This window comes from Chrysemys picta, chromosome 14 (genome assembly GCF_011386835.1).
Source record: "Chrysemys picta bellii isolate R12L10 chromosome 14, ASM1138683v2, whole genome shotgun sequence".
Classification (NCBI taxonomy): domain Eukaryota; kingdom Metazoa; phylum Chordata; order Testudines; family Emydidae; genus Chrysemys; species Chrysemys picta.
In genome coordinates this window covers 1838407-1863384 of record NC_088804.1, presented here as the reverse complement: position 1 = coordinate 1863384, position 24978 = coordinate 1838407, and the positions used below count along the sequence as shown (strand labels likewise).

Below are 24978 nucleotides of genomic sequence, written 5' to 3'. Positions count from 1 at the left end.
TTTCCTTCTCCCCTTCTTGGCTTCTTTTAACCTACAAAGGAAACTTCCACTCTTCACTTATACACCTTTTCCCAACAATGAACACATACACATTGTCATTATACAGTACATTAGTCTTATTATTCAATGTATGCCATGTACACCCTTCCAGTAAAATAACTTTATTACAGAGCTTTGGAGCAACAAACCAGGACAAGCACACCCACTTTTGAGGAGTCCACTCGGTACAACCTCAGGTGTCCAATAGCTTTCCTCCCTCCCCAGCCCTCTGGCTAGAAATCTGAAGTAGCCAGAAGGATCCCATGGGCAATATGGGGAGTGGGTTAACCTTCCATGTCCTTGCTTCCAAAGACTGTTGGTATGCAAATTTTAACAACAATTTTTTCAATTAAAAAAAAAATCTGGCCAATGAAGTTTCTTTTTCTTACTTAAGCAACTGTATTAGACTTTAGTATATCACATTTTCCTGATTTATCCAAACACTTTTTGTATTCCAAGTTGAATAAAAACAAGTATCTGCTTTTTGATTTAACCCTTCTATTTAATTTTGAACTAGATGGTCTTATGAAAATATTAAACCCAACAATTTTGGCCACAAGACAAACACCACAAGACAGGACAAAGAACACAAAAATAATTCCTATTGTACCAGTAAATGCATGGTACATTGAATGCTGTTCAGCTGGCATCCGTTTTCTCTGATGATCTGAAAGACAAAAGAACAGAGGTCTACCCCTTCTGGGCAGTCAGTCATTGCTTAAAATATTTCCTTTATATACACACATACTCTTGTTGATTTTAGACAAAACAGAGGAATTACCCCATATTTCCTTGTATTTGTTTCATAGGCAGCCCAGGTTTCAGTGGCTTCTACCTTATTAGTTAGAAAATTGCATTAATACAGATGCTTTCTGGCTTGCTTCCAGATTCAAAGCTATCCACAGCTTAAAAATTCTTATGTAAAAAGGGACACAATTAACTTTCCCAGACTTTTGATTGCCTTTTACTTCTAACTCCTGCTTTCAAACACCCAGTGATCTGAAAAGAGACAACACAACCTATATTGGTAGGTTTGCATTTCTTTTACCTCTGCTACAATATACACTGCACATGTTCTGGGGAAAATGCACATCCTATCTACAATTCAATTTCCACAACACTAGCCACATCAATTTCTACACAAGGTGTAACTGTTTCTTTTGTGCTTACAAAATCTCCATGCACCCCTAGTAAAGTGACAGCTCGACCACACAGAGCCAGGGGCACTGTCCTTCTCTCTCTTTTTACCAGATCTTTTATCTGCTATTTTGTTACCCAAAAACAAATTCAAATCTTTATTCTTTCCTGAACAATGGGTAAAAGCCATTTACTTAACATATAATTCAAAGGGCTATCCTTAAAGGGTTTTACCAGAGACCCACCCATCTGCCTGCTGACACTCTAACAGAGAATTACACAGAGAACAGAGGGAATTATGGCCTAATAGGATCCTATTACAGGAATTTCTACTAATACTGACCGCTACAGGGGACGGGACAGAAGGATCCCAATTCAACCTCAGAGCTTCATTGCACGCGATGGCTTCCACTCTGAGGAATTACAAATGAGAGGCTCAGTTCCGTCCACACACCTAACACCTAAATGTATAAGACAGAAATTCATTAACCGGAGTCGCCAGTAACTGTCACCAAAATATCGGGTCCACCTAGCTGAGAGCCAATAACAGCCAGACAGGGATAAGGAAGAGTTGCTTTATTCAGCAGAAGAAAGGAGAGCCTTGCACCTTGGTACAAAGACTCTGTCTTACGCACATTTTACCATTTCAATTATTATCCTGGGGATTTGAAATCCCCATGTTTATAATTACTTACTCCTTTCCTTCCACTATGCCCTCAAAGTTTCCAACCTGTTCTCCAATCTCTCTATCTATTGCCTGCCCGCTTGGGCCCGATCCTGCTTTTCTCGCTGAACCGTCCCTTCCATGGGCACCAGCTTTTTCACTACCAATTTAGATAGGAGGGTGGGCTTTTCAACTAGCCCCCACCCTTCCTGGTCTCTTCTCTTAAACATTCTTACTCACAAGGCTACCCGAGTCCTCCCTCGTGAGGCTTGCCACTTGGGCAAAACGCATGACCCATTGGCATTTAACTATTCAATTTTCTCTTGTGGCAATCACACTGCTCTTACAGCATATGCAAACACAAATGGTTAAATTCTGACAAGTCCCTGAAGGACCGGTACTTGCTTAGCCAGTGCTTCCTTTTCTGCCTGGAAGTCCTGTCTCAAGGCTTGCAACTTGCCCTGGGCGTAGGTTTGAGTTGCTGCCTGGTTCATGATCTATGCTCTTAATTGCTCAATTCTAGTTATCAAGTACACAACTCTTCCCTTTTCTCCAACTTCTCTATTGCCCAGTCTTGCTACGACTGGAGTAGATCCACCTGACACCCTTCCCGGTCAGCCGGGGTGGAAAGAGGAATGCTAAATCCCTCTCCGGTTCTCAGACTTACTGCGGCTGAGAGTAGGCACACTTTCATACTCACACACGTACGTCCAGACTGGCCACGTCTGTGTATAACGTTCAGAGAAGGTGCTGTGCAATCTCCAACTTGCTTCCTCTCTTGGGAGGGCAGTTCTTTTACACCCTGAGGTCTCCTGGGCGTCTTTTCAGTGATTCCAGTCCAGGCCGGCTGCCTGTGGCTTCTTCAGCATCCCCAAACCACGCCGGCTCCAGGGTCGCAAAGGCAGACTGTTGGATCTCACTGGACAGTTAAGCTTTGCAAATGTAATCTCAGCACTGTAACTTGTATTGCCTTTGGTTTGACTATGTCTATATTTTTTTACAGTCAGCTGGGGCCGAAAGCAGTTTTTCTTTGTACTTAGCCTGGTCTGCATTGATTCTTGACCTTGAACGCAGATTAACTTTCTCTTTATCTCTGGACCAAGCTGAATTTCAAATTAACCCGTTCCTTTCCTCAATAGACAAATTGCTCCCATTGTGTGTCAGAGGCTTTTTGGTGATTAAAAGCTCCTCTGAGATGTATGATCTTATCTAGATTGAAGGTACCTTCTAGTGGGCATTGTTTAGATGAATTTTTCACGCGTGTAATGATTTCAATTCTCTAAATACCTGCAGGTTTTAGTACCATAATGTACGTACATAAAATAAGCTGGGGTACCCTTAGGGGGTGAGAGGGAAGACTTAGACTATCCCCCACCCATTTTTCCAATCACACACTCAAAGGGGAAGGATGCCCTGTCCGCGCTAGCGGTTCATAAACTAAGGACTCTCCCTACAGGGTATTCACACAGGAGTGACTAACGAGGATAGCCATGACCCCCTACACCTCCCTTCAGCAAAGAGCGTCGGCTAATCTCAGAGAGAAAGCGCCGCTTACTCTGTTGCATCCAGTGAGATGGTCAGACTGTCAGTGGCTCACACGGAGAGGAAAAGGGGAGGGAAGATGGGTGCACACACTCCTAGACCCAGGTAGCCTCCTCGCCGGACGATGCCAGGCCGAGTCAACCTACATGGGTCGGATCTCCTAAAAGATCCTCTAGTTACCGGGCTTGCGTTAGAGTAGTTCTGGTCACGAGCCAAAAGACTTCGCAGAGTACTCTGGGCGTCTTCCGGTAACACTCAATTCACACTGTGTACACACACACACACAGACCACACACACACCAAGGCCTTATACCAGGTACTACTCCTGAGTACCTCCAGGTACTATTCCCAAGTACCTCGATGCATCACTTGAGGCGGTAAAAAACCCCTCTTGAGGCGGTAACAACCCCTCAACACAGGTGCAAACCCTATGCACCTAGCATATGCTTACAGGGGGCGGCAAACAATTCCCCTATTACGCCGCTCAGCATCTGACCTTGCTGCACAGTCAATAAGTTCGGATGGCGTGAGCCCAACAGGGACAGACGGCCCCAGGGACAGTCCTCCTCCGACACCCCAATAGAGATTTCAAAAGGTCTCCTACCTCTATTGTGGCGCCATGGGGTTCAAAGGGGAACGATCCGTAGCAGCTGCCGGTGCCTCTGCGGGCGTTGCCATCCCGGACGAGCCCCCAAATTGTCGGAGAAAAACAGAGTTCTCACTATTTGTTTAGGTATAGCAAGTCAGATGCTTTATTAACTCTCACAATTGCGCAGAGGGAGAGAGCTAAGCAGGTCTCTCAACAGGTAAACAATTACAGCAAGCATTTATACCTTTTGTTACAGACAATAATGAGCAACAGTTGCATTTTGTTTATACATAGGTCATTCTGATATCTTGTTTTGCTCACTAATGTAGACTCTTAGTCTACATTCCATATTATCTACACAAGGTCGCAAAAACTTCTCACACAGTTCTTTCCCACTCGCCTCACACATTCCTCGCTTCTACAAATCTCGCGTTATTAGGGTTCCAGTTAGCCTAACTCTTGCTAACGAACTGTCATGCATTGCATCTCCTTCCTGTCAGTTCTTTCTCTGCTTCCACACCCATAAGCAGGACCAGGAAACCCCTTATACTTAGAGCGATAGCTTCTCATTTTAACAGTTTTTAATACACTGTGATAAACAGTGGGTGGCTCCAGGTACAGAATGAACTCTGTTTGATCCATTCCCTAGATAGGGTGAAGATCTCTCCATGCCTCTCAGTCCCTCCCTTCTCCCCTCCCCCAAGTAAATAATAGCCAGTGAGTCCGTACGTACCTTGGCCACCTGGATCGGCCCGACCACATTGGTAGTGAACACGGAGATCATCTCCTCCAGCTGCACTGACTGCGGCGTGGCGTGGGAGTTGACTGCTGCATTATTAATGAGCAGGTTCAGGCCCTTGCCATTCAGCTGGGACTCCACCTCCTTCACTGCTGCTCTCACGCTGGCCAAGCTCACCGCATCTGCCGGGAAATCAAGGGGGAGCAGAGGAGACAGATCAGCCATTCCGTGGGCACTGGGGCCAAGAGTGAGGCCCAGGCAGCAGCCAGAGCCAATGTGAAGACAGCAAGAGCAAAGTGACACAGGCTGAGCTAGCGGGACTCCCACTCCCTGGATGGGGGGAGCCAGGGAGCTGGGTGGGAGATGTGTGCGGGGTCTCTCTGTCAGGGGAATCAGACTGAGATGAACAGAGACTGGCTCAGCAGCAGCAGGGTGCGAGATGGAACTAATGTGGGGACTGTTGTTGGTGTGTATGTGGGGAATTGCGTGACCAGGGTACAAAACAACGGCCTCACTCATTGCCCCACAACTGGCTCCTTGGAAAATTCCAGCCTTAGGCTCTGTCTGCACGTAAAACACAGCCCCACGGTGGTGTCTCTGCACAGACACTCACTCCAGCGATGGGTGGGGCTTTCCCGCAGGCGGAGCTAATCCACCTCCCACTGATGCAGTAGCTACGGCGCCAGAAGAATTCTTCCGTTGATATAGCGCTGTCTACACGGGCGGTGGGTTGCTTAACTCGGTCACTCAAAGGTGTGGATTTTTCACAGCCCTGAGCGAGGTGTCTGGGTCGATCTAATTCTCTGGTGTCGACCGACCCTTAGTTACTAACCCTTTAAAAAATAAACAAACAGAATTGGTGATGGTGTGATGCTGGCAGACCACGTGCCAGGTGCCAGCTCACCCTAAAGCCCCAGGCCTTGCTTAGCAATGCATGGCTGGAAGCCAGGACAAGTCACTTGTGTGTTAGTATAGCTAAAAGTGATAGTTATATGTCTAGGAGTGTATTTTGTGTCTAAACTTCATGAACTAGGGGCTGTTGCATGCATTGTTTTCATGTATCTGTACCTGTCATAATGCTATAGCAAACACTGGCATCGTACATACCCCTGTAACTAAATAACCCATCAAAGGAGAAAGAGGCCTTGTGGGAGGCAAATGAAGAAAAGTGCTCATTTCAAAGCAAGCTGTCATTGTGTGGGATGGTTGGAGATCAAAGCCTTTACATGTGCTCCTCAATCCTTACTCAAAGAAAGCCCAAGTGGGGAGTGACCCTGCCAGTTTGTTTTCTGGGAGCAGAAGCTATACATGTGGGTTCAGGGAAACCTCCTTTATCTCTGGACTGTCTGGCCTCTCACAGGGAAGGGTCCCAGACACAAAGCAGAGATTCCCACAGACAATCTGGGTTCCCTGAAAAGGCTTTTGGGAACCTGAAAGTTTATTACATCTCTGCCGCCATTTGGAATTACAGACTGTGACTCACCTGTCCATACATTTTTCCTGCTTTAACCTCCCATAACTCTCCTTTCCTTTTCTTAGCTACTATGCCTCTCGTGCGTTTACTATAGAATTGGCTACCAGCGTTGTCTTTGGTGTGAGACCGAGGTACCAAGTCACTGGTCTGGGAGCAACCTGAACATGGTGTGATGTTTGGTGTAAGTGACCATTTGTCACTAGTTTGTGGGGTGACGAGATAGACTGGAAAAAGAACAGGAGTACTTGTGGCACCTTAGAGACTAACAAATTTATTGGAGCATAAGCTTTCGTGGACTACAGCCCACTTCTTCGGATGCATACAGAGTGGAATAAATATTGAGGAGATATATATACACACATACAGAGAGCATAAACAGGTGGGAGTTGTCTTACCAACTCTGAGAGGCCAATTAATTAAGAGAAAAAAAAAACTTTTGAAGTGATAATCAAGATAGCCCAGTACAGACAGTTTGATAAGAAGTGTGAGAATACTTACAAGGGCAGATAGATTCAATGTTTGTAATGGCTCAGCCATTCCCAGTCCTTATTCAATCCTGAGTTGATTGTGTCTAGTTTGCATATCAATTCCAGCTCAGCAGTCTCTCGTTGGAGTCTGTTTTTGAAGTTTTTCTGTTTTAAGATAGCCACCTGCAGGTCTGTCATAGAATGGCCAGACAGGTTAAAGTGTTCTCCCACTGGTTTTTGAGTATTATGATTCCTGATGTCAGATTTGTGTCCATTAATTCTTTTGCAGAGAGACTGTCCGGTTTGGCCAATGTACATGGCAGAGGGGCATTGCTGGCACATGATGGCATATATCACATTGGTAGATGTGCAGGTGAACGAGCCCCTGATGGTATGGCTGATGTGATTAGGTCCTATGATGATGTCACTTGAATAGATATGTGGACAGAGTTGGCATCGGGCTTTGTTACAAGGATAGGTTCCTGGGTCAGTGGTTTTGTTCAGTGATGTGTGGTTGCTGGTGAGTATTTGCTTTAGGTTGGGGGGTTGTCTGTAAGCGAGGACAGGTCTGTCTCCCAAGATATGTGAGAGTAAAGGATCATCTTTCAGGATAGGTTGTAGATCTCTGATGATGCGCTGGAGAGGTTTTAGTTGGGGGCTGAAGGTGACAGCTAGTGGTGTTCTGTTATTTTCTTTGTTGGGCCTGTCTTGTAGGAGGGGACTTCTGGGTACTCGTCTGGCTCTGTCAATCTGTTTTTTCACTTCAGCAGGTGGGTATTGTAGTTTTAAGAATGCTTGATAGAGATCTTGTAGGTGCTTGTCTCTATCTGAGGGATTGGAGCAAATGCGGTTATATCTTAGAGCTTGGCTGTAGACAATGGATCGTGTGGTGTGTCCTGGATGGAAGCTGGAGGCATGTAGGTAAGTGTAGCGGTCAGTAGGTTTCCGGTATAGGGTGGTATTTATGTGACCATCGCTTATTAGCACAGTAGTGTCCAGGAAATGGACCGCTTGTGTCGATTGATCTAGGCTGAGGTTGATGGTGGGATGGAAATTATTGAAATCATGGTGAAATTCCTCAAGCACTTCTTTTCCATGGGTCCAGATGATGAAGATGTCATCAATGTAGCGCAAGTAGAGTAGGGGCGTTAGGGGACGAGAGCTAAGGAAGCGTTGTTCTAAGTCAGCCATAGAAATGTTGGCATATTGTGGGGCCATGCGGGTACCCATAGCAGTGCCGCTGACTTGAAGGTATATATTGTCCCCAAATGTGAAATAGTTGTGGGTGAGGACAAAATCACAAAGTTCAGCCACCAGGTTAGCTGTGACATTATTGGGGATACTGTTCCTGATAGCTTGTAGTCCATCTTTGTGTGGAATATTGGTGTAGAGGGCTTCTACGTCCATAGTGGCCAGGATGGTGTTTTCTGGAAGATCACCGATGGATTGTAGTTTCCTCAGGAAGTCAGTGGTGTCTCGAAGATAGCTGGGAGTGCTGGTAGCGTAGGGTCTGAGGAGAGAGTCCACATAACCAGACAAGCCTGATGTTAGGGTGCCAATGCCTGAGATGATGGGGCATCCAGGATTTCCAGGCTTATGGATCTTGGGTAGCAAATAGAATACCCCTGGTCAGGGTTCTAGGCATGTGTCTGTACAGATTTGTTCCTGTGCTTTGTCAGGGAGTTTTTTTAGCAGATGGTGTAGTTTCTTTAGGTAATCCTCAGTGGGATCAGAGGATAGACTGGGGAGTCTAAGGAGGTGTCTATGACTCCTTGGTACGACTCCATGGTGATCCAGGGGTTCCCATTTGGTACCCGCTTGGTGAAATCTAATTGTCGAGCACCCCACCAGATCAGGGTCCTGGCCCTGTGTCTCACAGACTGCCCTGAGGTAGGAACGTGGGCATGAGCCGCTCCAGACAGTGTAACAGACTATACAAGTTATTTTCTTCCAGGAGTATTGTTATGCCAATAAAAACTAGCAGTGTCTTATTAAAGGGGACAAGATAAAGATGCCACATTTATTATGATAACAATTTGATTTATGACCAATAACTAATATCTTAATCCTTATACACACACATTATACCTAATACCTACACACACACACACACACACACACACACACACATATATATATATATCCATCAGATGTTCTGCAGCTGCTGCATAGTTACCAGTCCTGCTTGAGTCTGTGGCTTGAGTTTGCAGCTTGGGTTCGTAGCTTGTGGCGGCTAACTGGCCAGGAAAGCCGGGCACAAGGATGAGCTGGGTCTCTGTTGGGCATGCACCGATGCCCTTCCATGTTGGCAGCAGAATGTTACCCTCCTCCAAAGTTTTCCATCTCACCCATCCTTTTTGTAGGCTTACCTTTTCTTTTTAGGGTGGATTCTTCTTACTTTGTTAGGGCTCTTGTCTGCATCTTCAGCCGTTGGTGTTTGAACTCTATTTAATCAGGACAGGCTGGGGCTGGAGGTTGATTCCATCATCCATACATACCTCATTCACACATCTAAATTAAACTAATAAGATTACAGCAGGGTTTGCAAAAATGAAGGTTGCAGCAAGCCCTTACAAAATGGAGTAAGCGTTTTAAAATGGGGTTTGAATTACAATAGGGCAAACAGTGAACAGAATTACACTGTAGGCAAGTGTAATAAATAGTGAACAGAAGTTCCATTACTGAAACAGGGCAAGTCTCAGTGATTTAAGCAGGAATTGGATTGATAGTGAAACTTTCAAAGGCAGCTGACAGAACAGCTATGGCTCTTAACAAGCATCTTAATTGTTAATTTGCCAGTTATTGGGGTAACCGGTTTTATGAATGAATATTGTTTCATTCATAAAACTTTACTTATGAAGTTACATTAATAAAGTGAACAATTAAAAACAATTCCATTCTACAGTTCTACAGTACTGAGTGAGGAAGAGGGTAATGGGTCTGAGGGCTCCTCCACAGAAGAAAGCTGCACCAGTTTAACTTAAGGTGGGAATTTAAATGGATTAAGCTATGTCTGCACTATGCAGCCTACACCAGCAGAGCTATGTTGCTGCAGTTATGCTGGCATAATCCTGTAGTGTAGACGCAACCTGCACTGATAGATGGGGGTTTTCCAGCAGTGTAGGAGCATCACCTCCCCGAATGATGTTAGCACATCAATGGAAGCATTCTTCCATCGCCATAGCTGTGTCTACAGTGGGGGTTAGGTGGGCATAGCGACATCTGTCAGGGATGTGGTCTTTCATCCCCCTGACTGACGTAGCTATGGCCACCTACCTTTTATGTGTAGCCCAAGCAATCCTTAAACTCATGCAAAGCTCTGTGTGGATGCTCTGACTTTGGTTTCAGAGCAGTTTATTGCAATTTGGTTGAAGTGAAACTGAAATCAGGGTGTCCACACAGGTGTTTCCATGGGTTTCAATTCACACTGCAGGAATTTGCTTGGTGTTGTGGTCTAATCTGAGTGCTATAATATGTGCTGGTTAATGGTGGAATCCAGGCCTTAAAGAGTAGCTTGGGTTGGGGCGCTGGAACAGGGGGAGTCCGGGGGCTATGCCGTCCCACTTTTTACCATCCGTAAGGGTGAGTAATGAAGCGGGAGAAGGGAGCAGAGAGGAGCAAGCGTGGGGCAGGATCTTGGGGGGGGAAGAGGCCGTGCGGGAGTGGGGCCTCGGTGGAAGCGGTGGTGCAAGGGTGGGTGTGATGCTCTGTACCTCGGGGGGACACCCTAAACCCCCATGTTCATCTTTATAATATGATTGTGTGGTATCCAATGCAAAGTTGGTCATGTTGGGGTCTTTGGAAGGCTCATGATGCACTGAGCATGGTTGTTACATGTTATAGTAAGGTTATAGGTTATAATTTCATGTGTATAGTTATGAGGCTGAAAATGTGTCCTCATGGCTTAAACAAGCCCAGGCAAAACTCTCCAAGAGCAGAGAAGCAGTTCACACCTGGTCAGGGCATGGACTCACAGGTACAATGGACACTGGCTTAGGCAGCAACAAAGGAATCTGTCCGACCCTCGAGGAAGTCACCCCCTTCCTTTGGGCAGTTTGGAACTACGATGAGGCAATGCTCACCTGACTCTGAAGGGGGGGAGGCAAAGCCAAGAGGGAAGAAAGGACATGATAAAAGGGAGAGACATTTGCCATGCTGTCTCTCTCTCTTCCACCTACATCTACAGACACCACCACTACCAAGCGACCAAAGAGCTGATCAAAGGGGAGAGCCTGGCTGAAGAGCAACCAGCCAGCCTGTGGTGAGAAGCATCTAAGTTTGTAAGGGCACTGAAAGTGTTAAGATCAGCTTAGAATGAGTTTTACTTTTATTTCATTTGACCAAATCATAGAATCAAAGAATATCAGGGTTGGAAGGGACCTCAAGAGGTCATCTAGTCCAACCCCCTGCTCAAAGCAGGACCAATTCCCAACTAAATCATCCCAGCCAGGGCTTTGTCAAGCCGGGCCTTAAAAACCTCCAAGGAAGGTGTCATAACTATAAAGGGAAGGGTAACAGCTGTCCTGTGTACAGTACTATAAAATCCCTCCTGGCCAGAGACTCCAAAATCCTTTTCCCTGTAAAGGGTTAAGAAGCTCAGGTAACCTGGCTGGCATCTGACCTAAAGGACCAATAAGGGGACAAGATACTTTCAAATCTTGGGGGGGGAAAGGCTTTTGTTTGTGTTCTTTGTTTGTGAGTGTGTTCGCTCTCGGGACTGAGAGGGACCAGACATCAATCCAGGTTCTCCACATCTTTCTAAACAAGTCTCTCCTATTTCAAACTTGTAAGTAAATAGCCAGGCAAGGCGTGTTAGTTTTCCTTTGCTTTCTCAACTTGTAAATGTACCTTTTACTAGAGTGTTTATCTTTGTTTGCTGTACTTTGAACCTAAGACTAGAGGGGAGTCCTCTGAGCTCTTTAAGTTTGATTACCCTGTAAGGTTAATTTCCATACTGATTTTACAGAGATGATTTTTACCTTTTTCTTTAATTAAAAGCCTTCTTTTTAAGAACCTGATTGATTTTTCCTTGTTTTAAGATCCAAGGGGTTTGGATCTTGATTCACCAGGAGTGGGTGTGAAGAAGGAGGGGAATGGTTAATTTCTCCTTGTTTTAGATCCAAGGGGATTGGATCTGTATTCACCAGGAGTTGGTGGGAGGAAGGAGGGGGGATGGTTAATTTCTCCTTGTTTTAGATCCAAGGGGTTTGGATCTGTATTCACCAGGGATTTGGTGAAGGTTTTTCAAGGCTTCCCAGGGAGGAAATCCATTGAAATGGTGGCAGCGGAACCAGAGCTAAGCTGGTAGTTAAGCTTAGAAGTTTTCATGCAGGCCCCTACATTTGTACCCTAAAGTTCAAAGTGGGGATACAGCCTTGACAGAAGGAGACTCCACCACCTCCCTAGGTAACGCATTCCAGTGCTTCACCACCCTCCAAGTGAAATAGAGTTTCCTAATATCCAACCTGGACCTCCCACACTGCAACTTGAGACCATTACTCCTTGTTCTGTCATCTGCCACCACTGAGAACAGCCGAGCTCCATCCTCTTTGGAACCCCCCTTCAGGTAGTTGAAGGCTGCTATCAAATCCCCCCTCATTCTTCTCTTCTGGAGACTAAACAATCCCAGTTCCCTCAGCCTCTCCTCATAAGTCATGTGCTCCAGACCCCTAATCATTTTTGTTGCCCTCCGCTGGACTCTTTCCAATTTTTCCACATCCTTGTAGTGTGGGGCCCAAAACTGGACACAGTATTCCAGATGAGGCCTCGCCAATGTCGAATAAAGGGAAACAATCACGTTCTTTGATCTGCTGGCAATGCCCCTACTTATACAGCCCAAAATGCCGTTAGCCTTCTTGGCAACAAGAGCACACTGTTGACTCATATCCAGCTTCTCGTCCACTGTAACCCCTAGGTCCTTTTCTGCAGAACTGCTACCTAGCCATTTGATCCCTAGTCTGTAGCAGTGCATGGGATTCTTCCATCCTAAGTGCAGGACTCTGTTGAACCTCATCAGATTTCTTTTGGCCCAATCCTCTAATTTGTCTAGGTCCCTCTGTATCCGATCCCTAGCCTCTAGTGTATCTACCAACGCACCTCCTAGTTTAGTGTCATCTGCAAACTTGCTGAGAGTGCAGTCCACACCATCCTCCAGATCCAGGACCGACCCTTGGGGCACTCCGCTTGAAACCGGCTGCCAACTAGACCTAATTGCCTTCTATGATGAGATAACTGGCTCTGTGGATGAGGGGAAAGTAGTGGATGTGTTATTTCTTGACTTTAGCAAAGCTTTTGATACTGTCTCCCACAGTATTCTTGCCACCAAGTTAAAGAAGTATGGGCTGGATGAATGGACTGTAAGGTGGATAGAAAGCTGGCTAGATCGTCGGGCTCAGCGGGTAGTGATCAATGGCTCCATGTCTAGTTGGCAGCCGGTTTCAAGTGGAGTGCCCCAAGGGTCGGTCCTGGGGCCGGTTTTGTTTAATATCTTTATTAATGATCTGGAGGATGGGGTGGACTGCACTCTCAGCAAGTTTGCAGATGACACTAAACTAGGAGGCGTGGTAGATACACTAGAGGGTAGGGATCGGATACAGAGGGACCTAGACAAATTAGAGGATTGGGCAGAAAAAAACCTGATGAGGTTCAACAAGGACAAGTGCAGAGTCCTGCACTTAGGACGGAAGAATCCCATGCACTGCTACAGACTAGGGACCGAATGGCTAGGTAGCAGTTCTGCTGAAAAGGACCTAGGGGTCACAGTGGACGAGAAGCTGGATATGAGTCAACAGTGTGCTCTTGTTGCCAAGAAGGCTAACGGCATTTTGGGCTGTATAAGTAGGGGCATTGCCAGCAGATCGAGGAACGTGATCGTTCCCCTTTATTCGACATTGGTGAGGCCTCATCTGGAATACTGTGTCCAGTTTTGGGCCCCACACTACAAGAAGGATGTGGAAAAATTGGAAAGAGTCCAGCGGAGGGCAACAAAAATGATTAGGGGTCTGGAGTATATGACTTATGAGGAGAGGCTGAGAGAACTGGGATTGTTTAGTCTCCAGAAGAGAAGAATGAGGGGGGATTTGATAGCAGCCTTCAACTACCTGAAGGGGGGTTCCAAAGAGGATGGAGCTCGGCTGTTCTCAGTGGTGGCAGATGACAGAACAAGGAGCAATGGTCTCAAGTTGCGGTGGGGGAAGTCCAGGTTGGATATCAGGAAAAACTATTTCACTAGGAGGGTGGTGAAACACTGGAATGCGTTACCTAGGGAGGTGGTGGAGTCTCCTTCCTTGGAGGTTTTTAAGGCCCGGCTTGACAAAGCCCTGGCTGGGATGATTTAGCTGGGAATTGGTCCTGCTTTGAGCAGGGGGTTGGACTAGATGACCTCTTGAGGTCCCTTCCAACTCTGATATTCTATGATTCTAGACATGGAGCCATTGATCACTACCCGTTGAGCCCGACGATCTAGCCAGCTTTCTATCCACCTTACAGTCCATTCATCCAGCCCATACTTCTTTAACTTGGCGGCAAGAATACTGTGGGAGACCGTATCAAAAGCTTTGCTAAAGTCAAGGAATAACACATCCACTGCTTTTCCCTCATCCACAGAGCCAGTTATCTCATCATAGAAGGCAATTAGGTTAGTCAGGCACGACTTCCCCATCGTGAATCCATGCTGACTGTTCCTGATCACTTTCCTCTCCTCTAAGTGTTTCATAATTGATTCCTTGAGGACCTGCTCCATGATTTTTCCACGGACTGAGGTGAGGCTGACTGGCCTGTAGTTTCCCGGATCCTCCTTCTTCCCTTTTTTAAAGATGGGCACTACATTAGCCTTCTTCCAGTCATTTGGGACCTCCCCCGATCGCCAGGAGTTTTAAAAAATAATGGCTAATGGCTCTGCAATCTCACCCGCCAACTCCTTTAGCACCCTCGGATGCAGCGCATCCGGCCCCATGGACTTGTGCACGCCCAGTTTTTCTAAATAGTCCCGAACCACTTCTTTCTCCACAGAGGGCTGGTCACCTTCTCCCCGTATTGTGCTGCCCAGTGCAGCAGTCTGGGAGCAGACCTTGTACATGAAGACAGAGGCAAAAAAAGCATTGAGTACATTAGCTTTTTCCACATCCTCGGTCATTAGGTTGCCTCCCTCATTCAGTAAGGGACCCACACTTTCCTTGACTTCCTTCTTGTTGCTAACATACCTGAAGAAACCCTTCTTGTTACTTTGAACATCTCTTGCTAGCTGCAACTCCAAGTGTGATTTGGCCTTCCTGATTTCACTCCTGCACGCCTGAGCAATATTTTTATACTCCTCCCTGGTCATTTGTCCAATCTTCCACTTCTTGTAAGCTTCTTTTTTGTGTTTAAGATCAGCAAGGATTTCACTGTTTAGCCAAGCTGGTCGCCTGCCATATTTACTATTCTTTCTACACATCGGGATGGTTTGTTCCTGCAACCGCAATAAGGATTCTTTAAAATACAGCCAGCTCTCCTGGACCCCTTTGCCCTTCATGTTATTCTCCCAGGGGATCCTGCCCATCTGTTCCCTGAGGGAGTCAAAGTCTGCTTTTCTGAAGTCCAGGGTCCGTATTCTGCTGCTCTCCTTTCTTCCTTGTGTCAGGATCCTGAACTCGACCATCTCATGGTCACTGCCTCTCAGGTTCCCATCCACTTTTGCTTCCCCTACTAATTCTTCCCTGTTTGTGAGCAGCAGGTCAAGAAAAGCTCTGCCCCTAGTTGGTTCCTCCAGCACTTGCACCAGGAAATTGTCCCCTACACTTTCCAAAAACGTCCTGGATTGTCTGTGCACCGCTGTATTGCTCTCCCAGCAGATATCAGGGTGATTAAAGTCTCCCATGAGAACCAGGGCCTGCAATCTCGCAACTTCTGCTAGTTGCCAGAAGAAAGCCTCATCCACCTCATCCCCCTGGTCTGTTGGTCTGTAGCACCAACCACGACATCACCCCTGTTGCTCACACTTCTCAACTTTATCCAGAGACTCTCAGGTTTTTCTGCAGTTTCATACCAGAGCTCTGAGCAGTCATACTCCTCTCTTACATACAACGCAACTCCCCCACCTTTTCTGCCCTGCCTGTCCTTCCTGAACAGTTTATATCCATCCATGACAGTACTCCAGTCATGTGAGTTATCCCACCAAGTCTCTGTTATTCCAATCGCATCATAGTTCCCTGACTGTGCCAGGACTTCCAGTTCTCCCTGCTTGTTTCCCAGGCTTCTTTCATTTGTGTATAGGCACTTAAGATAACTCATCCATCGTCCCTCTTTCTCAGCATGAGACAGGAGTCCTCCCCTCTTGCGCTCTCCTGCTTGTGCTTCCTCCCAGGATCCCATTTCCCCACTTACCTCAGGGCTTTGGTCTCCTTCCCCCGGTGAACCTAGTTTAAAGCCCTCCTCACTAGGTTAGCCAGCCTGCTGGTGAAGATGCTCTTCCCTCTCTTCGTTAGGTGGAGCCCGTCTCTGCCTAGCACTCCTCCTCCTTGGAACACCATCCCATGTTCGAAGAATCCAAAGCCTTCTCTCCGACACCACCTGTGTAGCCATTCGTTGACTTCCACGATTCGACGGTCTCTACCCAGGCCTTTTCCTTGCACAGGGAGGATGGACGAGAACACCACTTGCGCCTCAAACTCCTTTATCTTTCTTCCCAGAGCCACGTAGTTTGCAGTGATCCGCTCAAGGTCATTCTTGGCAGTATCATTGGTGCCCACGTGGAGAAGCAGGAAGGGGTAGCAATACGAGGGCTTGATGAGTCTTGGCAGTCTCTCCGTCACATCGTGTATCCTAGCTCCTGGAAAACAGCAGACCTCTCAGTTTTCCTGGTCGGGGCGGCAGATAGATGACTCAGTCCCCCTGAGGAGGGAGTCCCCGACCACCACCACCCTCCTTCTCCTCCTCTTGGGAGTGGTGGTCGTGGAACCCCCATCCCTAGGACAGTGCATCTTTTGTCTTCCAATAGGTGGAGTCTCCTTCCGCTCCCTTCCCTCAGATAGGTCATCTAGTCCACTCTCCGCATTAGTACCTGTAGAGAGAACATGGAAACGATTGCTCACCTGTATCTCCATTGCTGGTGCATGGACGCTCCTCTTTCTCCTTCTGGAGGTCACATGCTGCCAAACCTCTTCACAATCCTTCTGTCCCTGCTGCGCCTGCTCTGAATCTTCAGAACATTGTGGCCATAGCAGTATCTCCTGACGTCTGTCCAGGAAATCTTCATTTTCCCTTATGCAACGTAGTGTAGATACTCGTTTCTCCAGCCCTCGAACCTTCTCCTCCAATATGGAGACGAGCTTGCACTTTGTACAGACAAAGTCGCTTCTGTCCTATGGAAGAAAGACAAACATGGCACAACCTGTGCAGGTTACAACAGCTGGTCGCTGATTTATAATCACTTAAAATCTATCTTTATAGTTAATAAAGCTGTTGGTTTGTTCTACCTGAAGCAGTGCGTTTGGTTTGCGGTGTGTCAGAGGCTCCCCTTGGGATAACAAGCCTGGTACATATCAATTTCAGTCGCGTCTGGTAGCCCTGCTGTCCTTTGGCTTGTGCTGTCGGCTTGTGCTGCCAGCATTCTGCTTTGGGCTGGATTTCTAGCAGCAGAGGGAGTAGATGGGCTGAGTTGGTGCTTTTCCCATCTCTGACAGGTGTGATTCTGTGACCGATGAGCGAGATCACTGGTGCGGCTCTCGTCTGGCCCCTCTGAAAGGGCTGATGGGTTCATTTCAATGGAATAAAGGGGCCGAGAGAGTCACAAGGACCCTACCACTGTCCAACATTAATTAGGGTGGCCAACTTTCTACTAGCACAAAACCAAACACCCTTGCCCCGCCCCCTGCCCTGCCCTCCTCCGACGCCCCGCCCTGCCCACGCCCTGCCCTTTTCTCTGAGGCCCCGCCCTGTTCACTCCATCCCCCCTCCCTATTTTGCTCGCTCTCCCCACCCTCACTCACTCATTTTCACCGGGCTGAGGCAATGAGTTTGGATTCGAGAGGGGATGAGGGCTCCAGCTGGGGGTGTGGGCTCTCTGGTGGGGCCAGGGATGAGGAGTTTGGGGTGCAGGTGGGGGCTCTGGGCTGGGGGTGGAGCCAAGGGATTTAGAGTATGGGAGCGGGCTCTGGGCTGAGGCAGGGGGTTGTGGTGTTGGAGAGAGTATGGGCTCTGGGCTAGGGGGTGTGGGTTCTGGTGTGGGTCCAGAAATTAGGATTTCAGGGTGCAGAAGGGGGCTCTGGGCTGGGGCTGGGGTGTGGGGTGGTGAGGGCTCTGGCTGGGGGTGCAGGCTCTGGTGTGAGGCTGGGGATGAGGGATTAGTGGTGCAGGAGGGTGCTCCAGGCTGGGATCGAGGTGTTCAGAGGATGGGAGGGGGATCAGGACTGCGGCGGGTGTTTGGGGTGCAGGGGCGTATGAGGGCTCCATCTGGGGGTGCAGCCTCTGGGGTGGGCTGGGGATAAGGAATTTGGGGTGCAGAGATGAGGGGGCTCTGGGTTTGAGGGGGCTCAGGGCTGGGGCAGGGGGGTTGGGGCTTGGGGTTGGGCCACGGGTTTACCATGGGCGGCTCCCGACTAGCGACGCAGAGGGGCTAAGGCAGGCTGCCTGCCTGTCCTGGCTCTGTGCTGCGCCCCGGAAGCAGCCAGCAGGTCTGGTTCCTAGGCGGGGAGCCAGGACACTCTGTGTGCTGCTCTTGCCTGCAAGCACCGCTCCCCCAGCTCCCATTGGCCACCTAGGAGCCGGACCTGCTGGCCGCTTCTGGGGTGCAGTACAGAGCCAGGACAGATCGGGACTAGCTTGCCTTAGCCCTGCAAAACCACTGACCAGACTTTTAACGGCCCGGTCGGCGGTGCTGACTGGAGCTGCCAGGATCCCTTTTCGACTGGGTGTTCCTGTCAAAAAACGGACACCTGGCGACCCTGACATTAAGCCAGGTTCAAGGCGTGGCACACAGAGAGCCCGGCCTGCTTAGTGTTCTGACCAACACAACCCAAAGCATTCCGAAAGGAAAATGGAGGGGTTACGGAAATCAGACTGAATTGAGACCCTGCCCTTTCTGAGGAGCTAGCGCTCAGAGTGCCCGTCACTGCCGTGGGAAGGTCCTGTAACGGGTTGGATCACAGAAACCCCCCTGGGAGCTGCCACCCGATGTGCAAAAGACTACCTCTGCTCCTGTTTCCCCGGCCAGCTCAGGACTCCAGCACCCTGTCTTGCTGAGCCAGACACTCCCGTCTGCTGCAACACAGACCCAGGGTCTGAATCACTTGCCCCAAAGCTGCAAGTTTACCTGAAAACAGCTCCCAGAAATGTGCTTGTCTTTAGCACTCAGATGCCCAACTCCCAATGGGGTCTAAACCCAGATAAATCCATTTTACCCTGTATAAAGCTTATGCAGGGCAAACTCATAAATTGTTCACCCTCTATAACACTGATAGAGAGAGATGCACAGTTGTTTGCTCCCCCAGGTATTAATACATACTCTGAGTAAATTACTAAATAAAAAGTGATTTTATTAAATACAGACCGTAGGATTTAAGTGTTTCCAAGTAGTAACAGACAGAACAAAGTAAGTCACCAAGCAAAATAAAATAAAATGCGCAAATCTATGTCTAATCAAACTAAATACAGATAATCTCACCCTCAGAGATGCTTCAGTAAGTTTTTCTCAGACTGGACACCTTCCAGGCCTGGGCACAATTCTTTCCCCTGGTACAGCTCTTGTCGCAGCTCAGGTGATAGCTAGGGGATTCTTCATGATGGCTCCTCCCTCCCCTTTGTTCCCTTCCACCCTTTTATATATCTTTTGCATAAGGCGGGAACCCTTTGTCCCTCTGGGTTTCCACTCCCCTCACTGGAAAAGCACCAGGTTAAAGATGGATTCCAGTTCAGGTGACATGATCACATGTCACTGCAAGACTTCATTACCCACTTGCCAGCGCACACATATACAGGAAGACTCACAGGTAAACACAACCATCTGCAGACAATGGGCGTCATCAAGATTCCAAACCATCATTAATGGCCCACACTTCACATAATTACAATAGACCCTGAGAGTTATGTTTTATATTTCTAGTTTTAGATACAAGAGTGGTACATTTATACAAATCGGATGATCACACTCAGTAGATTATAAGCTTTGTAATGATACCTTACAAGAGACCTTTTGCATGAAGCATATTCCAGTTACGTTATATTCACTTTTTACCATTTTTTTCTAAAACTATTCCAGTTACATTATATTCACTTATTATCATGTTTTATAAAACCATATAGACTGCACAACGTCAGAGGCCCCACCCAGGGGGACTGGCTGCTTGGGGTGATGATTAGTAAATGAGCCCCTGTAGCTAATAAAGGTTCCCCAAGCTCAGTTTGGGGGACTCCCAAGGGAGACAGGAGGCTCCTGGGGAGAGGAGCTCCCAGGAGAGGCCCAAGTCAGAGGCTGAGCAGGAGCCGAGAGGGGAGCTCTCTGGGGAACCCCCCAGAAGAGGGGCTCCTGGAGGGGCTGGACTGTAGTTGGCAGGCATCCAAGAAGGCCTGGCTCTAGCCGGGGCAGGGGCCAGGGTCTCCCAGACACTGGCAGGAAGCCTGATTTTGCAAGGATCACTTCCTCTCCCTGCAAGGGTCACAGTGACCAGCCGCCCCCCCCTTCCCCCCTGACTCCAGAGAAGAGTCTTACTCCGACAGAGGCAAGAGGTCTCATCCCAGGGGCAAGACCAGAGCCAAGAGAATGAAGGATTAAGCAATTAGGATTTTAGTGAGGGACTTTGATGTTTGGGGCATTTTTATTAGTGTAAGGCCAGAGTTTGGTTCTGGAACGACAGCTTTCTTCACAGGTGCTGGAGCTAGGAGTGCTGGGGGTGCTGCCAGACCCCCTGGCTTGAAATGGTTTCCATTATATCCAGGGTTTACAGTTTGGTTCAGTGGCTCTCAGCACCCGCACTATACAACTTGTTCCTGCACCCCGGCCTTCTTGCCGTTACTGGTAACGCAGCGTAGGTGCATATAAATGAGAAGAAGCCTTTCCATTCAGTTACAAGCCACAGTTTAGTTTGGGGCTTGTTTAGGCTCCAGAGACTTTGCCGGTTTAGCAGAGCCCCCAGTGTGAGCCAGCCGAAGGAGTCCTGCCAGCACGCGTCCCGAATTACATTAGCTAACTGACAGAAGATGCTTGACTCTTTGCCCTTTGTGGGTACGTCTACACTGCAATTCAAGCCCCACGGCTGGCCAGTGTCTGCTGACTCGGGCTCGGGCTAGAGGACTGTAAAAGTGTGGTGTAGATATTTGGGCTCAGACAAGAGGCCAGCTCCAGACCCCTGGGAGCGGGATGGGTGAGGGGGTGGGACAGGAGATGGAGGGGGAAAGAGAGGAGAATGGGAGGGAGAGGAGAAGGGTTCACCACTATGGACAGGACTAGGTATTTTCCTAAATGTTTGGATGCCCCCCCCCCTCCTTCTCATGGGGAGGGAAGGATTTTTGGTTGCTTTCCTTGGTGGATATTTTTGAAACCCTTCTGACCGGCTGCACAAATGGATTAAAACTCACTCTAATGAGAAAAATTATTTTACTGTAAAATTTCCTTTTAAAATTAACACTGGCTTTAAGGTGGGTCAGGAAGCTTGCTCCTAGAAGGGTGCTGATTTTAGTGTTTCTAAAAACATGAAGGAATGCAAATCCTTTACACCTGGACCGCCCAAAGCCAACTGACAAGTGAATTGAATTGGAAATGCGGTTTCAGTAAAATGTATTTTCTTTCTTGGAGAAGTTATGAGGAAGTAAAGATTTTGCTGCTGGACTTAGCTAGAGGAACTCAGCGAATATTTTTTAGTGTTCCTTAAAAGCGTTGTTACCTGGGACTGTTAAATTAAACAACTGTTTAGGGTTTTTGTGCACCACAATTTATTTATATCTGTGCGGCAAGGATCAGCCAGGGTCAGCTTGTCTGGAGACCTGTGTCGTTCTGGGCTCTGCAGTGGAGGAGGAGGAGGAGGAGGATGAAGAGGAAAGGGATCAGGAGTCCGGGCAGGTAACGAGCACAGCTGGGTCCCAGCTGAGCTCTGAGATTGGCCAAACCGCCCGATGGGCTGAGAGGACCAACAGACCCGCTCTTAAGCCCAGCAGCAGGGGCAGGGTGCTGGCTACTCAGGGCTACAGTAGTTCCTGTGTTCCCAGCGCTGCCTTGCTCCCGGTAATCTGCTCCTGACCCTTGGCTCCTATTCCTGGGCTCCGGCGCCTGTCTACGCTGTAAAGAAAAACCTGCAGCGCCAAGCCTCAGACTTGGGCTTCTGGGGCTCAGGCCGCAGGGCTAAAAATAGCCGTGTAGATGTTCCTGAGCGGGTTGGAGCTGGGGAGCTGGCCCCCCAGGGAGGGGGAAGGGCGTCGGAGCCTGGGGGGCTGGCCGCCCAGGGAGGGGGAAGGGCGTCGGAGCCTGGAGGCTGGCCCCCATGGAGCGGGGAGGGCATCGGAGCCCAGCTCTGGACCCAGCGGCAACAGCTGCACTCGCAGGCCTGACTTTTGTTTTTGCCGGTGGCTACTTTTGAAGAAGTGTGTGTGTTGGGGGGGCTCTGCCAGTTTTGGGGGGAGGCTATTTTCAGCATAATTATACACTTCTTTCCTATTCTAGTTATTGAACATCTGTCTATCATTGCTATCTTAGCGGGCAGAGAGGCCTTGGGGGGGAAGAGGCAGAGTGGGGGGGGGCTTGTGGGAGGGGGCAGAGAGGAGCAGGCAGTGGGGCCTCAGGGGAGGGGGCGTAGAGGTCCATGAAGAGGTGGAGCGAAAGTGGGGCCTTGGGGGAAGAGGCGGAGCGGAGATGGGGCTTCAGGGCGGAGTGAGGATGGAGCACGGGAGGGGCATCGGAGGCCAAGCAGAGGCAAGGGTGGAGCGGGGGGCGGGACCATGGTCTGGGCACCGGTGGGCCCCCCCCCACCCTTCTAGTGAGCTTCTGGCTCTCTCGCCCAGCCTTCCCAAATGCAGGAGTCACGCGCCGCCTCTGACTGTGGCTCGTGGGGGCTGAGCACCCCCTAGTTTTTTCAGTGTGTGCTTGAGCCCCGGAGCACCCTGGAGTCGGTGCGTAGGGCTACGCTGCTCTTTTTAGCCCCATTTCCTAAGTCCTGCAGTCATATGACCTGGTCTCTCAGACTCGGTGCCATGTGGTTTTCTTTGCAGGGTAGACATACCTTCACTCCGGCTCTGACCCTGGGCTCAGATTCCTGGCTACTGACTCCTGCTCCAACCACTAGGCAGGACTGCCCACATCCTGGTCCCTGACAGCAGGTGTCTTTGCTTTCAAAACCCATATTTTTGTGTGTAGTTTAACCTATTTGAGTAGTGCTATGTTTACTTATTTTTTTAGTTATTGGAGGTTACTTACGGTGGAGATATGGAGATTAGCTTTGTTTATTTTATTGCCTTGTTTGGTTAGTTTAGTTGTGTGGTTTTTTTGTTTGTTTGTTTGTTTGTTTGTTTTTATAAATAGCTTTTAGTTTGTTTTAGGGTTTACTTGGTTAAACAAGACTTAGTATTTGAGGACTGGGGCCCTGCATAAAAAGCACTTTAAAAATATGCCTCTTATACTCAGGGTTTGTTTTTGTTTTTGATTTTTGGCCTGCATAGTCAGTGTGCCTTAGTTTTTTATGGTTCACCTGTTTAGTACAGGGAGTGTTTGCCAGCCTCTTAGAAAATGTTTAATGTTTCTTTCTTAAAGCAAACCCCATTCTTGTAAAGTTTTGCTAATGGATGTTTGTTTTTTATACTCTCTCTCTCTCTCTTTTTTTTTTTTAAATACGGGCTTTAACAGCTGTATTTTATTTAAGTTTGTGAGAATTAATCCCTTTGGGCTTGAAAGTTGTAGCTGATTGTTTTTTGTTACAGTTAGGTAAGAATTAACATTAGCATTTGCTGGATTCAACTTAATTATGTGACTTAAATGCCAAATTTGAGGGCTATCCATTGTGGGCTTGCTTATTATTTGTGTTTGTAGCACAGGAGTTTTCGTGTTGCATTTTTTAACTGGTTGCCTTTATTTAAAGATTCTGTGTTTTAGGAGGGGGCATTTTAAGAGAGGTTGGGAAACCCCCATATTCTTGCTGTTTTTAAGCAATTTTATTATTTTAAGATCATAATTTTTGAATTAACTTTTTTTTTTAATTATACCACTTGAGCATTTAAAGATTTTTGAACTTTTTTTTTTAAAGGAAATTTCTTTCTCCTAACTAAATTGTTTTGGGCAACCTTGTTTTTCACTTACAGTAGTTGCAACAATACCAGTTGCTTTTTTATTGCATTTTGATACTATTCTTTAAGTTTTAAGGCTGAGCTCTTTAAACCCCTTTACTGAGAATTTACCTTAATATAGTTACAATTTTCTGGATTATGTTTTTGGTACTTTTTAAGCAGCAATAGCTGCTTAACACTGTACAACCAGCAGTTAGGTTTTTCCCCACCACTGGTACTCTTTGAAATTTGCATAAATCCTCACAATTAAATTTTTTCCTTCTAACTTCTTGTTATGTCCGAACCATTTTTTAAAAAGATGTTGACCATTTTAGGCACTTTGTACTCCCAGGACAAAATGTTACATTGGAAAACAATTGGCAAGTTTTATTTGGGTTATTATTTAAAGTAGATAATTTAGGAGGATGAGCCTTAACGCCCTACTTGAACAACCTGACTTTAGTACCTGATACAGTTCAAGGGCTGAGACCTGGGGAAAGAGGAATTATGCTTTTTGGGCGTATGAAGCAAGAGGAGGGATCCCTTTACTAACTGAGGCTGGGTACACAGATCGTGCATGTTAGCAGGGCTGGTTCTAGGTTTTTTGCCGCCCCAAGCAAAAAAATTTTTGGCTGCCCCCTACCCCAGCCCTGGGCTCTGACCCCCCTACACCAGTGCCCTCCTTCACCCCCTGCTGCCGCTGTGCTGGGCTCCCCCCCCCCCAGTGCTGACTCCGCCTGCTCCCCCCTCACCTCCAGCTGGTCCGGCGCTGGCAGGGTCAGGGTAAGCAGCAGGCCTCCTGGGCCGCGCCTCAGCCCAGGGTCCCTCAAGCCAGGGCTCCTGCTTCCAGGACTGGCCGGGACCCGGGAGGGCAGAGCCGGGCAACTGCCCCAGCAGGGGGCTGAGGAGCTGGGGCAAGGCAGCCCCAGAGGGAGCGGAGCCCCGGAGAGCGGGACGTGGGCCCCGCATGGCAGCGTCCTGCCCTCTATGGCCCCTCTGCTGCTGCTGCTTCTGGCCGCCCTGCCGCAGTCCCTGGGCGGCTCGGGCTGCTGCGCTCGGCCCCGACTGTGGCACTGGGGGGCGGCCGCCCTGTGGCACCTGCAGGCG

At 48.2% G+C, this 24978-nt stretch overlaps 1 protein-coding gene across 1 annotated transcript in view; it reads right to left on the bottom strand.

The window, feature by feature from the left end:
* The window catches only part of LOC103307318 (C-signal-like), a 291414-nt gene that overhangs the window by 147517 nt on the left and 118919 nt on the right, over positions 1–24978 (bottom strand). Inside the window, exon 3 of the mRNA XM_065567472.1 lies at positions 4705–4892. Coding sequence (XP_065423544.1) covers positions 4705–4892 — 188 coding nt within the window. The remainder of the gene's footprint in view (positions 1–4704; positions 4893–24978) is intronic.